A 21,294-nucleotide genomic window follows, 5' to 3' on the forward strand; every position below is an offset into this window, starting at 1 on the left:
ATCCGGAAAACCTCGGGCCTTTCACAAAAAAGAAAAGTGTTTTTCTCTGAAAGGCCCGATGTGTTCCAGGTGTTTGGGCTTCAAGCTCTTTTATCCTCCCAGTTACAACTCTCACCCGTGTAAACTCTCTCTGTTCCCGTCAATCCTATCGCATGCAACATCACGCGTATAAGATAATGCAAGGTGACATGTCTTGTTCATCAAATATGAAAATGTCTATGTACATTAAGTCTGAATGTGTGGATGAATAATTATATGGAGAGACAGAATCTTCAACAGGTCAGCAAAGGTAGCCGAAAGTTGGCTCAAGGAAAATCAAATGATAATAATGGCGAAATTAATATTATTTATAAGGAGAAATATTAAGAAAATTTTGTTGGTATCTGTGCCTATCCTTTTGCTTCCGATTCCAGTCGCATTGCAGTCTAAGGTGGGTTTTCTAAGGTCCTAACTATATGATTAAGTTTTGCTAGCATTTTATAATGTTTCAAGAGTTTTCATAAACTTCAAATGTTCATGAAAAAATTAAGAGTTAGTTGAAGCTTTTGGATTTATGAAATCAATTATCAAATTATTCTGATTCTTGTAAATGGAATGACTTGATCTATACTGTAGCAGTTTCAAGAAGTTTTTGGAATTCCTCTCTATGGTTATTTAAACACGTAGCCTCTTTTTTCATCTGATTAAATAAACCTTACCTAAAAGGTAGCATCTAAAAAATAATTGGACAGTGTAATTAAAAAGCAACTTAAAAGTTTATTCGCCCAAAAGCATGGACTTTCCTTTGAACTAACCATTATTTACACCAGTTAATGTTTCCAAGCGATTCCTGAAAAAATGCAAGTATTCTCATTTAAGCAAGGGAATTGTGCCTATGGCCTACTATTGATGGCAGTGTTTTGGATCTCGGAGGCCCTGCCGTTGGCGGTTACTGCTCTGTTACCTGTCTTCGTATTTCCTTTGCTGGGAGTCAGCAAAGTTAAAACTATGACCAGTTTATACTACAATGTAAGTAATCCGTACTCAGTACTTACATGTATACCTGTATACTTTTTATGAATAAAATTTCAGATAATAGTTTTCATTTGAAGCCGCTTTCTTGGTGATGCGATGGTCAATGAATCGTTTTCTAACTTCCTAGCAAAGTATGCTAGTTGAACCAACAGTTTTTAATTTTGATCGATGATGCAGTATGAAACGATGAATGTAGATATCTTCCATTGCACTTGTACATTGTATGTTTTACCGAACAATTCAATATGCTCTCAATTGCAAGTTATTGTCTTTAAATGATGAAGAGATATTGCTTTTTTATAATGAAGTCCTCGGCAAATGTAGCAGAACATGTATTTCAATTTCCATTTTTGAAGTCATTTGGAAAACCTTCTAGATGACGAGTAACTATTGTAAAACAATTTAATGAGTTTAATTACTAAAACAATACCGAAATAGATGTCAGTGGGGGAAATATCCACTCAGAATCCGTGACCTGTCAAAGCGACGAGCCTTAATTCAGGATCATTCAAAAGTTCAAAGTTTCTCTTTGAGTTTAAGAATTCATAAGTCCTTCTGCCAACGTGTTTATTAAAACAAAACAAAACAAAAACAAACAAAAACGCTTTGCTACACGTACTTGAACGTCCCGATTAGCTTATGAATTGGACGAAGATCTTAAAAAGATTTTATTCTTCAATTTTTGAGACTTCCGAATTTTAAGTGAAGACTGATTTTAAAAGATTGAAGCTTTAAGTGTACAAAATAATGTTCTGTTGTAACTAACACGCTTGTATGGCCTGTAGTATTGTAGGTGATAATATTCCTTTTAACGAAAACCACTCTTTTATTAAAATCTGTTTTACCATCTTTACTTCATGAAATATAGAGAAAACGAACAGTATTCAAACTCAAAGTCCATTTAAACAATACAAATCGGGAGCAGAGCAAACACGGACCTCCAAAAACATCAGAGGTGGGATCAGGTACCATGGAGGAGTGAGCATCCCCTGCCGACCGGATGCAGGATTATGTTTCAGATGCTTGATATCTAGGCACTGTGCATTTTTTTTCAAATTAAAAAGTTGAGAAGCAAGTCGATGTATATTTGTAAGAAATTCAAGTTGTGGACTTCAACTTAATATATGGTGGAATACAAGACAGGACCTTTATGTGATTAGGAATATTACTTATATTAACAGCGTCAATTCCTTTGTTGGTATATTGAAGTTTAAGGGACATACGCTTTGTTTTAGCGGGTATTTTCTTCCGCAAAACATGGCGGTTAAAGAGCCTATGATTTGCATAATCACAGATCCGAGCCTGTGTTCTGGTGTCGAGGAATCTAAATAAGGACCTTCCTTGACTTTTACAAATAAACTAATCAAAACTTTCAAAGGGATACAATTAACATTGGTGAAAATGTGATGAAGGCCTAACTGTTTATTTACATAAAGTAGTAGTGAATCAAAGGAGAGTCAGACATCGTGTATAATAGCTTTATTATAAGACCGAAGTCCATGACTACGCTTACGTTTCTGTGTACTGTTAAAAAGCCCCATCGCATTCACACTACTACACTGGTGGCTTGAAAGATTTCCAACACTATCGACATTGATACTGTATTTGCTACCATTTGGAGAGACGGTGCCTAGTTTTCTAAACCAGTATTCTTCTCGTTGTCTACGGAAAGGTGTACTCATTGATATGCTATTAGTATAATGGTAATTTTTTTTAGAATTCCAACTTTCATTGACAAAATAGAATGATCAATCAAATTAAAATACTTGTATAGAAGGTGCTGGCCCCCGTTGTTAATTTGAAATCTACGCTCCGATATTCTTTTTTAAGTGAACCCTTGGTTTCACCAACATACGTAAATAAGCCCACAGAGGGTACATTTTATTCCATAGACACCATAAGAAGTCTTGAAATTCAGATTTTCTTATGTTTTGGCAGAGATGCTCTGTCCAGTAAGATTGCTAGTAAACGAAGAGCTAGTAATCAAAATATCACAGGTTTTACAGTTTTTGACAGAACATTTTGAAATAGAACACATGGGATCGGAAAAGGAATCGTCAAATAACTTTACATTCCTTCAACTTTTTTATGAACTGTTGGTTCTATGCCAAAACTTAGAATCTGATTGCACATATAACATATGTTAAATATCCCTGAGCATAATCCGAGAGACACCAATTGAACTCTTAGAGTCTGTGTCCCTTATAGATTCATTTATAGTGTATCAAGCTGTTGTTATGCTTAATGCAAACTGTAACAGGACTGTTGAATATCATCAATGTTTTGACACCTTATAAATAGTTTATTTTTCAAACCCAGGTGTAAACAACTTCCTTTTGCTCCATTCATTCCTATTGCAAATGAAATATAAAATTACCCTTTTGGGGGAAAAAATTAAATATATTTTGTACTTTATAGCACATCACCTTTGTCTTAATTGGAGGCCTAAGTGTCGCTATTGCTATTGAAAAATGGAATGTACACAGGCGAATTGCACTCAAACTTCTTCTCTTAATGGGATCACAACCCAAATGGTAATTAACAATTTAACTTTGATCAGAATTCGGCATATTTATACATTAATTGTCCAATATAAAAATAAATGTGCACTATTAAATGATTTTTATTTTCTTAAAAATATAATCATATACTTTGTTTTTTGGAATGCATTAATAATATTGATGCCGATCTCTTTCAAAATCTCTTCATAGTGAAATGATAGATTAAGTATACATATTTATCTCAATATTAATGGCAGGTAATGGTATGTAAAAGACAAGTTGTTATGAAAGTGTGAAGATACACAGTAATTATTCTTATGATTCACCAATTCCGTTCTAAATACTTACAATACGTGTATCTTTCACCCTTTAGTTCATTTTTAACATTAACCGTATATTACAAATAAAATGCAGGTTGATGTTAGGATTTATGTTGATTACATGTTTCCTGTCTATGTGGATGAGCAACACCGCAACAACCTCCATGATGATCCCTATCGCACAGGCAGTCCTCGTACAACTTATCCAAACGAAAAAGAGAAACATCTCATTGATGAATCAAGGTTAGTCTCTTTAAATACAGCTACCATTATTTGCAAGGCATAGGAATATAAGAATTAAATAAAAATCATATAAAACATGTGTTACGTTTATTCTAGTTCTAACATCTGCTTTGCTTTCAAAAGAAAATGTTATTTTCCAAAAACCAAATTTTCAAGAAATCGCAATATTCATAGAGAAAATTTTAAATTCCGAGTTGATATTAAATTAGAAAATGTGTTTGCTTATAGAATTTGAGGTGACAGTAGCCACACCTCAAAATAATGAGAAAGAGAGACAGGAAAATCAAAATGGAGTTGAAATAAACCAGGTCCAAATATCTGAGAAACCCACGTACGTTAACTTCATTTTTTTCTAGATAAAGTATTCTTCTATCAAATTTTATAGTCTTAACTTCATTAATTTCAGTCATAATTCCATTCAACTTAGAAATTAAACATTTAACTATAGATTCTGAATGTAGTAAAAGAACAAACAAAATAAAACTTTGACATTTGTTAAAATGTATAATCCTAGATTTTTTTTGGAACAAATCTAGCTGGTACAAAGAACTTGAACTTCGATTAATTTATTTGGAAAATCATTAACAATGTGCAAAGTTTGAAGATTGTAGTTTTTCTTTTTTTAAATTTCCTAGTTTATGTAATAAGAAACTTTATTTACTTAAAAAAAATGTTTTAAACATAATATCAAATATTTGTGAGAGGCAGTATCGTTTTCAGAACATTTTTCCTAGTCATATTTCATATTTTATAGTGATAAACTAGAGGTTGTAGAAGTTAAAAGGAAACTTGAGAAGGAAGAAGACTATGAAAATTTCAATTTTGACACTCTGGATCCCGCGTCTAAGAAATTTTGTAAGGTGTTTTGTCTGTGTATCTGTTACGCGGCAAACTGTGGAGGAATCGGAACTCTAACGGGAACAGGACCAAATCTGGTCATGAAGGGTCAGGCAGACATGTAAGGATTTCCTGATTACATTTTGCATCAAGAATTAATATCATACAATTATTGCATGATCATGAGGGAAATATGAAGATTTATTATATACCCAAGTCTGTATCACTCAATTTTACTGTAGATTTCGTACAATCACGTGACGGTGTGATCCGACTTTCCGGATCACCACACTGTGGTTTTCTGAATCCATATCACCCCTCTCTGAAACTGATGACGTACTACACAGAAACATGACGTTATTTTTCATGCGCATCAAAAAGTTCCTTGAAAAATGCTTTGTTTAATGGAAAAATCTTATATAATTGATCTCAAAAGTTTTTTTAAAACTATATTTTGCTAGTTTTAAGGGAGGGTATATAATAAATTTATCATTATAACAGTAACTTGATCCGAATAGCCGTATAACGTCTCGTTGACAGGCGCGGATCATCAGATCAAACTCGACGCTTCGCGTCTCATTTGATCTGATGATCCGCGCCTGTCAACTCGACGTGATACGACTCTTTGGATCAAGTTACTGTTATAATAATGTATATTTATTTAGCCAAGAAAAATCATATTCCCCGAGGGCTTCGCCCGAGGGGAATATGATATTTCTTGGCTGAATAAATCTTCATGTTTCCCGAACATTCATGCAATAAATTGTTTATTATACCGAAACAAGTAAAAACTTTAAAAATAAACATTAACTTTCAAATTCGGCACTTAAATTCACTTTCAATTTTAACATAGTGTTACTGAAACACAGAAGTCCATCAGCAATTTTGTGACGTAAAGCAGGCTATTGTGACGTACATGTATACTACTCTCGGTTGTTTTCGTTACGATAACTACTGCGGGAAAATGCATTAGGTCTCCGAAGAGGTTGAATATGATGAAGAAAACAGGGAAATATGAAGTTTTATGGCCCTTTCACGTGATAATCTAGAACCAATCAGATTACGCGTTGTATAGAATAATAATAATGAGGTATAATAATATCCTACAATACTTCTCAAGAAATCTTTCTGAATAAACATGCTTTAAATTAATTTGATGTAAATCTGGTTTAAAAAAATATTGCCAGCGTATTCCTTTCGAACCTTCTTTTCACAGTTGAATTCGTCCTAGCTGAACTACAACAAAATCAAAATACATCTCTAATTAGAAGAAATTTTTGTATCAAATATGAGTTTCTAAAGTTTCTGTATTAAAAAAAATGTTCAAGCAATCATTTTACACTTCATTTTCCTGTCACAGATATAGCATACAATGCAATCTTTAATAAAACTGAAATGTTTTCTACTAAGTATTTCTTGTGTATTTTTTTAGGATGGCAGATGGAGAGTCTGTTATAAATTTTACCTCCTGGTTCATTTTTGGGTTCCCTATTGCTCTAGTCAACTGCATCATAGCCTGGCTGGTGCTTCAAACAGCCTTCTTTGGAGTGAAGTGAGAAATTGTACTCCTGTAGCGCATGTAAACTATTTTCAGCAAGATGTACAATTTAATACAATTGTTATTAAAGTAAAACTGTTTATCTGCATTATAGCCTTTTTTGTGGAGTAAAAATTACTTTATTCTTTCAGATCACTTTTATGTACAAGCCAGAAAGAGGTCTCGAATAATGTACAGGAAGTCATTAAAAAAGAATACAACAAGCTAGGACAAATAACGTAAGATATGTTTCTCACGTTTGACGCTCTAATATAACCTGGTTTTATATTATACTCAACGGTTGCTGACAAGATGATGTTCTATGAAATTTCTTTAAAGTCAGGCTTACACATTAAAGTCATTGTAAGTTATAAACAGATCAGATTACTATTAATATGTGAATCTGAAAAAATTAAACAAATAAACAGTTTCAGTGACATTAACGTTAGCTTCATGACAAAATCATGACACATTACAAGGCAAGAAGGGGGGGGGGGGAGAGAATAGGTTGTGCAATAATTATAGCTATATTACCATAAACAAGATTTCATTAAAAAAAAATTATAATTCATATAACATTATTAAAAATTAGCATCTTTATTTTACACAAGAGGTCGCTCTATGCATGAAAACATACGGTTTTTACTTTTTAATTAATTGGTAATGATAATAAAAATAGAAAAATTAGTACTTATTAATTTTTTCAGACATTTTCCCCCAACTTATTATCGTTTCTCTGTAAAACAAAAACACACTCTAGCCAGTAGAGAAAATAAAATATGCCTAAAAAAAGGAGAACGTCACAAACATTTTACTCTAAATGTATTTTTCCACAGATTTGCAGAGAAAGCAGTACTCGTCCATTTTGGTATACTTATAGTTTTATGGTTTTCTCGTAACCCAGAATTCGCTCCGGGATGGGGTTCTTTTTTCAAAGATGGGTAAGCTTACCAATGGCTAGTATTGTTTAGGTACAGTTAATAAAAATAGTTTTCGTAATAACATATTAGGAAGTTTATCTTCCCTCGGTCCTTTAAAACCTTTGAAGACGATACCATTGTATTCGGGTCGTATAACGTTGAATGTTTTGCAGTTACCTTGGAGATTCTGTACCAGCTATTATAGTTATGGTCAGCTTGTTCATATTTCCCAGCAGACGTATGGTCAAAGGTTTGTTTTTTCCCTTTACCATTTTGCAAAGAAATTTTATTTTTTTAACTTTCCTCGATAACAGCTGCATTATTTTTTTCATTTTCCTAATTTACATGTTTTTTTCTCCTCAAACTCTAATTTTTTATGTCTCGTTGATTATGATGTAATTCCTTGAAAGAACATTTTTGTGGAATGATTTGAAATTAAAAAGAACCTTGAATATTGTTGATCACCTTTATAAACTGAATAATATACATGTACATTGTATGCAATTAATTCAACACAACAGATTCAAATAATTTGCAGATGACCCCATGGATAACGTCAAGGAAATTCCGCCATTGCTAGACTGGAAAACTGTCTCAGCGCGCATGCCCTGGAACGTTGCACTCCTATTGGGTGGCGGATTTGCTCTAGCCAAAGCATGCACGGTAAGAAAAATTCTCTGGCTCTGTTTTTCCAACATCGTGATAAACATTGACATTATCATAGGGTGCAATCGATAATGTTTAGAAAAAAGTTGTGTAAACTATCTTCTGTTAAAAGAGAGACTTACTTTCGAGAGTAACGAACTAGGTGAAATGTCTGAAACCATTACAATACCTGCAGGGAATTAAATACTTTTTTATATTTATTGTTTTTAATTCAGATTATACGGAAGCCGGTAGGTGCCAGGCAGAAAAATATTTTATCTGGCGGCCGCCAGATAACTTATCTGGCGGCCGCCAAATAATTATCTAGCGGCCGCCAGATAACTTTCTGGCGGCCGCCAGATCTTTTTATATGGCGGCCGCCAGATAAAATATTTTTTCTACCTGGCACCAACCGGCTTCCGTAAGATTATAAGTATTTTTTCGAAAAAAAAAACATTAATTCTTTTTATAGGAATCTGGATTATCTGTGTGGCTGGCCAGTCAGTTGTCTGCGTTTAGAGACATTGATTCGTGGTCAATGATTTTTGTCATCTGTTTGATAGCTTCATTTGCTACAGAGGTCACCAGTAACACAGCCATCTGCACGCTTCTAGTCCCTATCCTTGCAGAACTCGTATGTTTTAAAGAATATTATTACTTACAATTTTTCAAATTTTAAACAGAAGAAATAATTACGTTTTTATTCTGATTTTATATTTAAAACAATTTTTTTTAAAGAAGGTATTACTGTTGTAGTGAATGCAACTTTAGTAAAATGTAGCTTTTAATGACTATATATTACTAAAACTAAACAAAGCGGGTTCAAATATAATCTAGTATCAATTGTATTGTCCGAAAAAAAAGTTATGCAAATTTGTCGCGCTTTATCGGAACAACTAAAATTGAAATTTTATATACATGTATATTGTTCTCCTACTTGCCATATGGATGATCTGCTATCAAACCACCCCCTTCAAAAGTGGCGTGTATATAAGTATTGTGTATTACAGACCCATACATAAACGATATTGTCTAATTTCAAACGGACTTCTAATAAAAGTCCCACATTTTATACATATATAAGAGGGATTTTAAAATATATAATCGTTTAGTTGGTAAATGAAGAGTGAAGATAACGAAGAGCGATCATTTTCATAAGTCCATTTAAACAATACAAATTATGAGCACAATCACACGCGCCTCTGAGCAGAGGGGGTGGCATTAGGTGCCAAGGAACATCAAGCTTCCCCATAGACCGGTCACCCCCGCCGTGTGTTCTTTTTCATGGTCAGGAAAACTGAAAAATCCGTAGACAATTCATTTTGAAAATGATGGCCTAACAATTTGTTTGAAAGACGTCAGTCACCATTCGATTTAACGACAATCTTATTTGCAAACAAGTCATTGTATCGATCATAAAATATCTGAAATGTTGACTTTACAGGAGATAGTTGATATCATTGTATCATCAACTTATTTGTCAATAGCCTGTCTCGTTTATTTTTTTTTTCATACGTAGAACATGCTTTGGCGTATCGAATCAACTGGGAGACATGAACTCCATATGTAGGTAATAATGGGATATTGCTACTTAAATAAGTGACGTTGACGATAGAAATCAAAAGTTAAAGTCATCACACTTATCATTTAGTTTAGTAATCAGTTTGCCATCAATGTCTTTCTCTAGTAAAACATTCAGATATGAGACAGATGTGTCAAACTCTGTGGTGTCTTTTATTGAACACATCGAATCAACCTAGGAATGACACTGAATATTGTTAATTGATAAAACGTCATCGATATATCTAAATGCCGAATTGAAGGCTATTAGCTACAGCAAGAACCTTCTTCTTTTCCTATAGAAGTTTTTGATTAAATTCTGCTTAATGTGAGTACAAAAACAGGTCTGCTAATAACGAGGCACAATAAGTACCCATGGGATTGTTAGAAGACCTACATGTAGTCTCCAAAAACTATATAGATACTGTCAATGAGAAACTCAAGCATCTTTTAAATATCAACTTCATAGTACTTGTGCGTAGAATCAGAAAGTTTTTTTAACAAAATAAGTTTGCAGATAAACAATGACAAGGTATGCAAATTGACGAGTTCATTTGTATTGAAGAAGCAGTTTTCTTTGATGTCAAGAAGTCGGGGACCCGTTTTACAAAAGAACTTATGACCAAGACCAAATACTTTAGTTGCTTGTAAAATCTTTCAAAATAGATAATTCTGTTATAAATTTTATTCATACATATATCTTCCAAAATTCTCTTTAAAAAAGATCAAAAAGATTTCCAAATTAATTTAAAAAACAGAGTTATTTACAAAATTAAATTTTTGTCGTATTCGTAAGATCTTTAGTAAAACGGGGCCCAGGTCTTTAGTTTTTCGTGGGGAATGGTCATTATTTTTCAATTTTGTATTGTAGGCCATAGGAATGCATTTAAACCCCATATACATTATGTTACCGGCTACTATATCAACATCATTCGCCTATATGTTGCCAGTTGCCACACCTCCAAACACCATTGCCTTTTCTTATGGTTATCTAAAAGTGATTGATATGGTACGATTATTATTTGCACTAACAAGTGGGAAAATATCCACGTTCACATTGATTGTAATGCATTTTGTAGCCTAGATTATTGATCTAATATGTAATTAAAATCATAAAATTATATAAAAAGTTCTTCTTTTCAGGTTAAAGTTGGATTCATATTAAATTTGTTGTGTGTCGGCGTTGTAACGATAGCCATAAATACCTATGGCATTACATTCTTTAAACTGGACGAGTTTCCGGAATGGGCAGAAAAATTCTTGAAGACGTCTACTGAAATGGACAGCTTAAAAAATAATACGACCATTGTATATACAGACGGGGTCATATATAACTTCTCTCTTCCTCTACCATAAAGATTTTTATAACATGCATACTTTTTACTGTACATCTTAATTCTTGTAAGAGAGTGTATGTGTGTAACGTGTGCGACTATGAAATGGCTTAGTTGCTATGGAAGACGTTAAAATAATATAAAACACAGGGCGAAAAGCCAGGTTTCCCAAATTTGGAAACCCGATGGAAACATACGGGAATCGTGACATCAGTAGTTTCCATATAGTTTCCATTTTATAGAAACCACATAGTGGTTTCCACGTAGATTCCCGATATGGAAACAATCAACCTGTGGTTTCCCGTAAGTTTCCCAATATGGGAAACCGAGGAAACATGCAGTAGTGGTTTCCACGTAGATTCCCGATATGGAAGCAATCAACCTGTAGTTTCCCGCATGTTTCCCAGATATGGAAAACACGTATGCTGTGGTTTACACCTATTTTCCCGATAACAGACATTTTGGAAACGTGTATCAAAAGAATAATAAAAAAAACTGTTTGTGTAATTCTGTGTAATAAAATTGAACATTCTGTGACCACCGTAAACCCAAATTAAATAATTTTTTAACATTTTAGTCTCGGTAAAACTCATAAAGACACGTGAATTGGAATTAGTAGAGAAGATTTAATACAACTTTTAATTTTAGAAAAATCAGTGTAAACTGTTCAGATAAAATTCAGTCATTGCGCTAACCCTTGTAATCGCGGGCACCTGTTCTCACGTGCCACAGGTGGAGACACGTGTCGCGAAGACACCTGCGACTGTGTACTTTTTGTATACTAGTATTCTATGTGATTTGAGAAGGTTTTCTACCTAAGGGGAACAATGGGCTGTGGTCAAGCATGTACATACACATAATCTCCGCAAACTCAGTTTAAATTTAGGTGATAATTGCTGGCCATTGATTTAATTAAAAAAAAATAATTAAATTATCAATAAGATCGCAAAATAATGATAAAATAAGCTACAACAATTTTAAGATGTTCAATGAGAGAAGAAAAAAAAGAATTGTATTTCAATTTTTTCATTACTGATTAAAAAACAAAATTTCCTAACCGTTTAAAAATTATATATACTTTTCAATCGGTCTAGAATAAATCTAAATTCTCGTTATGTGTTAAATCATAATTCTTTTTCAAATAAATTTGTAAGTGCATAGATAAATGAAATAAAATTTCTGGTAATTAACGAATCGTCCTTGTTTGACATCAATGTAAACTTCAAATATTGAAAACATAGAAAGAATTATCAATTATCAACTTTGTTGATTGCTTAATTCGCAAATTGTTTATGAGAAAGGATGCAGATGGATCTACTTGTATTATACAACATAACAACTAAATTACTAATGTTTTGTGTGAAATTCTTATATAGTCCTCTACAAAGACATTGATAAGATAATACAGCAGAATAATATTCATATACAAAATTAATGAGTGTTAAGTAAATAACTTATTTTTTTATTTATATCTGTACACAGACCCTGATGTAGTAAATGTCTTCATTTTTCGCAGGAAATTATAATAACGTTGGTCTTAAATGCATACATGCACGTATATTTAATTTAGCCATTTTGTACACAAAGACCAATGCTGGCTCTAAATAAAGAAAAGTATATGATATTTATAAAACATGATTTTCTTTTGCTTAAGAACAACGTCTTCTGAAGAACTGCATGCTAAGGCAATTCATTGAAGGAAAAAAACCCAATAATTTATTAATTGTTTTACAAGTAGATGCTTAGCGAAAACTTAATACTTTTAAATCGTGTATTGTGTTAAACAGAAGGTTACCCCTTTCAAATTTAAGCCCCCTCCCCTCCTTCAAAAAATGGAGAGAAAATAGTTTCTTTCGATATTTAGGTATAATGTACTGATGTGGTGATTCTCAATACTACTACATGTACAAACATTTCTTTATATATGCCGTCCATTTCTTGATTTTTATACCCCTACATGTACTATTACTTATTTAAAAAAAAAAAAAAACTGCACTTAAAACTGTCTACTCAAACCACAGGCCTATGTTAAAGTAATTTCAGTTTGGGGCACAAACTTTACCAGAAAGTTCTTAACTAACAAACCTTACCAGAAATTACCAGAAAAAAGTTGTATATGAAGATACAGGGCGGTACTGGCTGAACGGCTAAAGCCATGTATAACAGCCCTGTGCATCAACGAGTATACCGGGAATTATTTTCCAATAAATCAGATGATCAAATATTGACAAATTGTTACCAGTCACAACTAAAATTTTGAACGCAGTGGACATAATTGTGGGTTACCTACAATAATTCTGGGCTTATTTAATTATGTGTTTCAGGTCAGTAGCAACAGTTTCAAAGGTGGGGGGGGGGAGGCTTCCAAAAAAATCTGACAAGCCAAAAAAAAAAAAAATAAATAAATAAATAAGAAGAGCATAACCATTTACTTCACCCCGTGCCCCCCCCCCCCTCCCCCTTGCATTCTACGGGCCGGTGTTTTCCAAATTAAAATACTGTTTTCCCTACCTTTGCTTAGATATTGGTTCGTTTTTTTTCACCTTGTGTTACGTTTACTCTCCTATTTTTATAAATCAATTTTCAAATTTAATGTGAAAAATTCTGATACATTATAACGGTGTGAGAATTATTTTTAACTAAAGGAAAAGATGTTTGAAGTAAAATATAGCAAATAGAAAAAAAGTCCAGCAATTTCGTCCACTGATTATTATTGATATCAGGCTAAAAATCGAAACCAGAAAAGGAGGGGGTTCAATAAAGTATCTAAAGCCGAACAAGGGAAAAAAAAAATCAAATCTTTATCATTATTCTTGAACCGTCCTTGCTGCATGGTAATTAAATCATTTTGTCTTGATTTTCACAAGTGTATACTAGTCTAACATACCCTGATTCCTTCTACTAACTAGCAATTTTTGACACCGAACTTTTCCATCATCACTAAAAATAAAATACTGTTCTGTATACATTTCATGTAGTTCATTTGCATCCAAATGCCCATCGAAATTTACGACAGACTTCAAAGGACAACATTCTTGTCACAAAATAATAAACAGCTGATAAAGAGTCATCATACGTTTATTTTGAGGGGCGCAACAGGAAATAAGCTTTGTTTTCTACACTGCAAAAAATATGTTTAGGGACGTATGGCATGTCCACTATGCCCCCCCCCCCCCATTTTCTACGGTCCTCAACTAATATTAATTTTCTGAAGCTTCAGATTTTAAAACATGTATACATGTATTTATAAAAGTTTAACATCTTTCGTTGTGACATTATACATTAATCAGAATAATGAATAATTTAATGAGAAAGTAGTGGGGGGGGGGGGGATAACCGGATATTTTCTGTTTGGATAGGCACTACGTACCAAGCCCCCCTCCCCCCCCCCCCAAGTCAAATAATTTGAGGGGCACACCAGAAACATAAAATGCCTCTGGTCACCATCAGAAAAACGCTTTGTTTTCTATAGTAAATTAACTAATTATCAGCAAATTTATTGAGGAGCACCCCCTTTCTATGAATAGAGAAGAACTTCACTAAGGATATGAACTCATAATCACCGTTACAGGGAAATTATATTATATATAAAAACTTTTATTATCCTCTAACATAATTAACGTAAACAGGTTCCGTTTCCCATAATGCATCGCTCTGCAGAGGCTTTGGTCAATTTTCACGAGGCGCCATTTTTGGAGTTGAGCAAGGCAGAGAAGAACTCGGCTGTAAGGTGCAAATGTGAAAAGTTAACGATGTTTTCGCCACCCAGTGTCTTTAAAACTGTGAAAAATGCAATGATCAACCACCAAAGATTAGTGTACGTATATTTTTATATACTTTTTTACGGTAAATAATACTAATAATGGGCAGAACAAATCTTTCCCATCGAAGACCACATTCGTTTTGACGCCATTTTGAAAAGTTTGATCGATATCAAAGTTTTAAATATTTTAGTTTACACATTGCAAAAACGGAAAAAGAAACTTGAATTATACAATATTTAGTGTTTTACGTTCGATCATAGATGTACAGATAGTAATGTTAGACTTTGTATATAGCTCTAGGCCCTATGGCACCACATTTGTCTTTTTTCCGTGCTGTATGTTGTATGATAACGCTTCGTCTTTGTAGATTTTTTTTTTTTTTATGAAAATGAATGCTTTCTATAATAGTTCTTTCTATAATAGTTCTTTCTCTCTATAAATAAATAAAAAGTGTTTGAAATTTTTTTCCGTTGTTAAATCGGATAATAATGTTTGTACCGAATATGGTTTCTTTGTTAATACAGACAAACATATATCCTGTTTGAATACATGTGTTCTCACTTCTCGGATCGTCAACTTGTTGTACTTTTGGACTTCTGGAACTTTTTATGATGTAACGACAAGGTAAAAATGAATTATTTCTGCTACTAAATTACGATTAGGTCATCAATATTTAAACAAAAAGTGTCCGCAATCTCAACTTATCAGATTATTCACGAAGGACATCATCATCGATGGAAATTTAAAAGAGAGAGAGAGTTCTGACTATTGTAAGGCTCCTTAAAAGAGTCCTTTATTTGGCAGATAAAATTAGAAATTATGAATAATCATCAGAACAATTTAAATAGATTGTCTGTAACTAGAGTACATATACATCTTACAAAGTCATAGCACAACCCTTAATCATATGCATAATGATGATATGTATAGGGAAAAGGCCATATAAATTTAAAATCTAGATTCTCATCCTAATTTGCTAAAAAATTGGGGCGGGTGGGCGGATTTTATTTTTTATTTTTTATAATTGAAAGTATCAACAAAACATTCGTACACGTAAATTTAACATATGTTAATGCCAATATGAATAGATTTTATTGTTTTCATATTCTTTTAAATATCTACAGAAGATTCTTGTTATAGAAAATTAAAAATATATATAACGTTAGTTTTATTAACAAATTATCAAGTACACGGATACGGCACACGCCAAACAAAATGAGGTGCTGATCCTAATAAATTGCATATGCATGTTTTCTCATCGGCCTTTTCCCAAATACCTTATAGTTTTACCAACAACTCCTGTTCTATGTGATATACAGATATCACAGATTTACACTGTCCTGATACATTCAATCGTTCTTGAGACTTGACATGTTCGACATTAAAATATATCATATTTGCAAAACAGGATTGTGTAAATCTGTAAAATATTCTACTGAAAAGCCTAGGCCTGAACAGTTTTAAGATTTAACATTTCCTTAGCACTATTATTCTCTAAAGTCTTTGGACGATGTTTTATTTTTTTTAATGCAAAATCACATACAACTGGAGATCGTTATTTAAAACTTGAGTCTTGACCATGTGTATTTTCTTCGTCTGTTTTTACTTGGTTAAAATCTCTTTAAAAACTTGCCCATGCCAGTGATGGTATCTAGATGTGTTTATATGTTATTTTTGCTTTTCTGCCTTCTCTCTACTGACAAATTATCTTTTCCTTACATATTTAAACTGCTTTTATTGCCGATTTTTCTCCATTCTTCACATAGTTTTTTTGCTATAAATAGCGCCACGCGACTTTTAATACAGACGGGAGATAACTCTTAAATTTTGACCCAGATTCTTGCTGAATAAAAATACATGAAAATAATACGTTTGGCACCCAAAAAGCAAAATAAAAAACAACGGGGCGGGGCACTTTGAGAGGGGCGGGCGGGGATGAGAATCTAAAGATTAATTTTACCTGGCCAAATGTATTGGTTTTAAAGTACTGTCTATAATAATATAACAACTGTTTAACAAACAAGTGATAGATTGTAAATTGAAGTAGTTTAGTGTTCAAAAGACAAAATTTCTCATGTGTGACCTGCTGAGAGATTTACTGAAAATGTTAAAAATAATAAGCCTACAAGATGTACAAATATTGATAATTTTTGATAGTATTTCAAGTAATGCAAATGAATCATCTGAGTAACAATCATCAGTTGTTGATGGTGGTCGCAACATCATAGAAGTCTAATGGTAAAAATAAGTGAATCCTCATTTGTTTGAAATTTTTGTTTGATATTTGTTGTATGATAACGATAAATTTGTTTGTTTATTTTTTTCCTCCCTTGTAGTTGTTGAAGTTTTGGCCATTATTAAAAATACTTTTGTTTGATCAGATGTACTCTGACCCAAATTTTGTAAAATGGGTAGGCAGGTAGGTAGATTTTTTTTTGGCAGTATCTAACAAATTGATTTTTTATCATACAAAAACACAGAATTAGAAATTTATTGATGTTTCATTACACACTGGAAAGCTAGACGGATTTAATATTTATTGCTCTCAATAAAACAAGTGTCTTGGAGAAATTATAAACCTCAACTTTATAATGAAAAAACTTCATTTCCCTGAAACCAAAAAAAAAGAAAGAAAAAAGAAAGAAAATTAAAATACTTAAAAAAATGATTGGGTAGGGGTGATTTTGATGGATCTTTTGGGGTACATCAAACAAATCATTCTTAGCTCACCTGATCCAATGGCTCAAGTGAGCTTTTCTGATCAAAATTTGTCTGTGGCCGTCATTGTCGTAAACTTTTCACATTTGAATCTTCTTCTCAAGAACCACTGGACCAATTTTACATTACAATACTGATACACAGGAAAGATCTTTAAAATTCTTCTCAAGACCAATATTGTCAAAATTGGTCATAATGATATAAAAGCATCCTGAAGTAATGTAGATCCAATTTATTCAAATAATGACACCCCCTCCCTCCCCAGGAGAATAAAGGGGCCATAACAGGGGATTATAGTTAAACAGTAAATCTCATTCAGTACGAACACGGAGATATAGCGAAGTTTTCTTGGAACCCCAGCTAAATAAATTTTACTAATCTTTATACGGATATAATGAATTACGGATATAGCGAAGTAATTTCACAGGTCCCTGTGACTTCGTTATAACTGAGTATTACTGTACATTGGGGAAATATCAATAAAAATTTTCTTCTTAAGAACAGCAATGCTAATATGTGTCATATCAATTCAAAAGCATCCTTAGAAAGTGTAGAATTCATACCCCCCCCCCCCCCTTCCGAACCACTTTTATATTTAAACTTTTTAATACTGAACTGATTTATGCTTTTTTCCTACCCAAAGTGCATAAGTGAGCAATGTGGCCCCTGGGACTTTTGTTTATTGTTGGTCTTATAAGTGAAATCAGAATGCAAAAGTAACTGTTCATAATATATTCTTTCAGAGAGAAGAAAACTGACATTAAAGGAGAACCAGTAAATAAAGATGTATGATGAATCAAGATGTGATCATGTGGTAAGTGGGAATTAATTCAATCATAAATAGGTATGTATGACAATTGCATTGAAAGAAAAGAACTTGATTCCAATTTTAATTGGAATGTTGAACTACCAGCTGCAAACTACAACAGGTTAGGCATAATAAAAAAATATGTTTGTTTACGGTTACCCAACCAACCCTATATCTAATAGCCAAACCAAATTTTTTTTTCGTCATAAAAATCCAGAAGCCACTCATTCGTCGGTTTAAATTTTACATGCATCTTAATCGGTCAAGCATTTGAAATTGAAAGTACTAGAAACAGTTAGTGCAACATGGAATTAAAGAAGAAATACAAGACAGTTTTTTCATTGTGTGGTAGCTGTAAGGCAGTTGGCAAGAAAGATATTGTCTATCGCCCATATGGCAAGCCCAAACAAAAGTAAAGCACCACACAATGGTAAAACTGTTTTGTATTTCTACCAATTCCTGTGAATTTGTGTATAAAAAAATTCAATAAAATGAAAAGAAATCCTACCGACCGACCCTATTTTATTTCAGCATGTAACAGTAAACAAACATATTTTTTTGATCAGCCTTATGAAATAGTAAGGCTTGGAGTCTTTTTCACTTCTCTATAAAATTTTCTGTCTGGATGATATCTAGTATAATATACACCATGCAGTGAGGATTTTAGTTCACCCGAGCTAAAAACTCAAGTGAACTTTTCTGATCACTTTTTGTTTTGTCTTTTGTCCATCAAACTGTCTATCCATCTGTGAGCTTTTCACATTTTCAACTTCTTCTCAAGAACCACAAATTTTAACCAAGGTTGACACAAAGTAAGGATATTTTAAATTGTACAGAGGAAGCCCCCCCCCCCCTTTCACCTCAAGGGGAAATCATCAACTCTTTTAGATATTATTGATATGATCAATGTTGAGCAACTTATACAAAAATAATGAATATTTGTTTAAGAGTCCTTTTGTTAAGGTTCAAAGTTCAATTGAAATTATTTTGAGATACATGTATTTGAGGATTCGAGATATCAGGAGTAAAATATTTAAAGAATACTTCCAAATTACTTTGACATCTCTATGGAATTCGAGATGTCTGTGTTCGAGATGCCAAAGTTCAACTGTATGGCTATGCTAAAGTAGTAAATATTATAACTTACTAAAAATTTCTAACATTGAAACATGTTAAATGAAACAAGACAGTTATGAAAAGTAAAAATTTACTGATTTCTGGCTGGTCAGTATTTTGATGACTGTAATTTCTAAAATATTCAATGAAACACTTTGAAGCTTTAACTCTAGGTATATGTAACTAAATATACTATAAGGTAATATTTATAAATGAGAAGTTTTGAACAAACATTACAACATGCATGTATGTAAACTGGGGGTAAAAATTGGTTAATGGCTAGCGTCTCAATTTTCAGTGACATAAACAAGATTTAGAATGTAGGTAAATAATAATAGTATGTGTCTGTACATATGATATAGCATATAGAACTTGTACTGAATGTTGATTAGCTAAATCTTACATGGCTGATCTGTTGGTTGTTTTTGATGAAATTTAGATTATTTGTATGTAAACTGAGTGTACATGCAATATGAAATTATTCATAAGGTATTAAACATGATTAAAGCATGTGTATGCAATGCAACATATGATGAATTCATATTGACTTGTATGGATATAGCTTAACATGTATGTACATTGTTTTTTTAGGGTCCTGTTCTGCAGATGCCATGAGATGATCTGTCTGTCCATCTGATATCACTTGTCCTGAGTATATTTTCTCTCCTCTTAGCCCAATCTCACTCAAATTTAACTCATAGAGTGCCTGTGGATGGAGGGTAAAAAGTGACCTTGGACCAATTATCTAGGTCAAAGGTCAGTATCAAAATACACTATATATCTTTATTTAAAGTCCTTGTCCAGAGCATAATTTTTCTCCCTTGGTATGATCTGGCTTGTGTGCCATGAGATGAAGGGTTTTTAGTGATCTTTAACAAAATTTCTAGGTCAAATGTCAATTAATAAGAAAAAAAAAGATTCGCAATATCCTTGTCCAGAGCACATTTCTCTCCAATTCACTCAACTAAAAGCAGTGTTCTACATGTATGAGATGGTCATATTCTCAATCATACCTGCTTTAATATTAATCTGGCTTAAAACCTTACTATGTAATGTTCATTATTTGGATGTCATGGTCATTAAATTTAAAGACTGAAACTAATCACTGATATTGGTACATTAAAGGACATTGAGTGATCTTGTCAGATTTCTAAATAATATTCAAGCATACAACTCTTACATCAAATAATAATTTTGTATGAAAATATATTGCAGATCGCAGATGATGTGAAGAAAACACAAAGGAAGTTGATGTTGAAAGAAGTATAGAGTATTTAATGAAGTTTATGAATGGACTTAGATGTGAAAGACTACTTCATTGTTTACCAAGATATATGATTTTATTTATTTTGATATCTTTTTGAAATAATATTTTTGCACATCAAATGAATTATTAAACATATGATTTGATAATGCTTTTTCCTTCTTATACATTTTCTTGATAGATTTTGAAAAGAAAACACAGTTTACCTAGGAAATTAATAATATATATTTTGATTTAAACCTACTGTTCTCTTTTCACATTCTAGACAAGAAAGATTAACCATGGAAAATACAGGGATCCTTGAGCTTCCAGTTGCTTGTCAATCATTTTTCGAAATCGAAATGCTCAACCTACCCTGTAGTTTCCATGGATAGTTTCCATGAAACTATTACACCACAATTACACATTGCTTCCCATCTCAGAAAAATAAGGGAATCTTAAAGATTCCCTGTAAATTCCTTTTATGAGACACCAGATAATTCCCCCAAGTTTCCATCACACGGAAACGGCTATGCTCCGATTCCATGTAGTTTCCTGAGTCATGGAAACTTGAGGAATCATGAGGTTTCCTCTAGTTTCCGTTCATGGGAAATCTGAGGATTCCATCAAGTTTCCATTCCATGGAAACCACTACGCTCCGATTCCATATAGTTTCCTAATTATGGAAACCAGTGGAATCTTCGGGTTTCCCATTACAGGAAACTACATGGTGG

The 21,294-nt window shown here is 32.8% G+C and overlaps 1 protein-coding gene across 1 annotated transcript; it reads left to right on the plus strand.

Moving 5' to 3' along the window:
• The first annotated feature begins 284 nt into the window (after positions 1 to 284).
• Positions 285 to 11,033, plus strand: LOC133172355 (solute carrier family 13 member 2-like). Its single transcript, XM_061307223.1, has 14 exons — positions 285 to 430; positions 859 to 1,008; positions 3,433 to 3,548; positions 3,930 to 4,078; positions 4,307 to 4,409; positions 4,833 to 5,036; positions 6,348 to 6,467; positions 6,605 to 6,691; positions 7,289 to 7,393; positions 7,546 to 7,622; positions 7,911 to 8,035; positions 8,490 to 8,651; positions 10,449 to 10,586; positions 10,721 to 11,033. Exons 1-14 carry the CDS (start codon positions 320 to 322, stop codon positions 10,931 to 10,933), a joined length of 1,860 nt encoding a protein of 619 aa, XP_061163207.1. The 5' UTR covers positions 285 to 319; the 3' UTR covers positions 10,934 to 11,033.
• Positions 11,034 to 21,294: the final 10,261 nt, after the last annotated feature.

This window comes from Saccostrea echinata, unplaced genomic scaffold, assembly GCF_033153115.1.
Source record: "Saccostrea echinata isolate AGI-Se365-2 ecotype Australia unplaced genomic scaffold, CSIRO_AGI_Sech_v1 ptg000054l, whole genome shotgun sequence".
NCBI lineage: Eukaryota > Metazoa > Mollusca > Bivalvia > Ostreida > Ostreidae > Saccostrea > Saccostrea echinata.

What these genes read in the sequence shown, in the direction of transcription:
- LOC133172355 (XM_061307223.1), top strand. Translation starts at nt 320, where the DNA reads ATGATAATAATGGCGAAATTAATATTATTTATAAGGAGAAATATTAAG. An exon ending in ATGAAGGGTCAGGCAGACAT is followed by an intron (nt 5,037 to 6,347) that starts GTAAGGATTTCC and finishes GTATTTTTTTAG; the next exon opens with GATGGCAGATGGAGAGTCTG. An exon ending in ACAGCCTTCTTTGGAGTGAA is followed by an intron (nt 6,468 to 6,604) that starts GTGAGAAATTGT and finishes TTATTCTTTCAG; the next exon opens with ATCACTTTTATGTACAAGCC.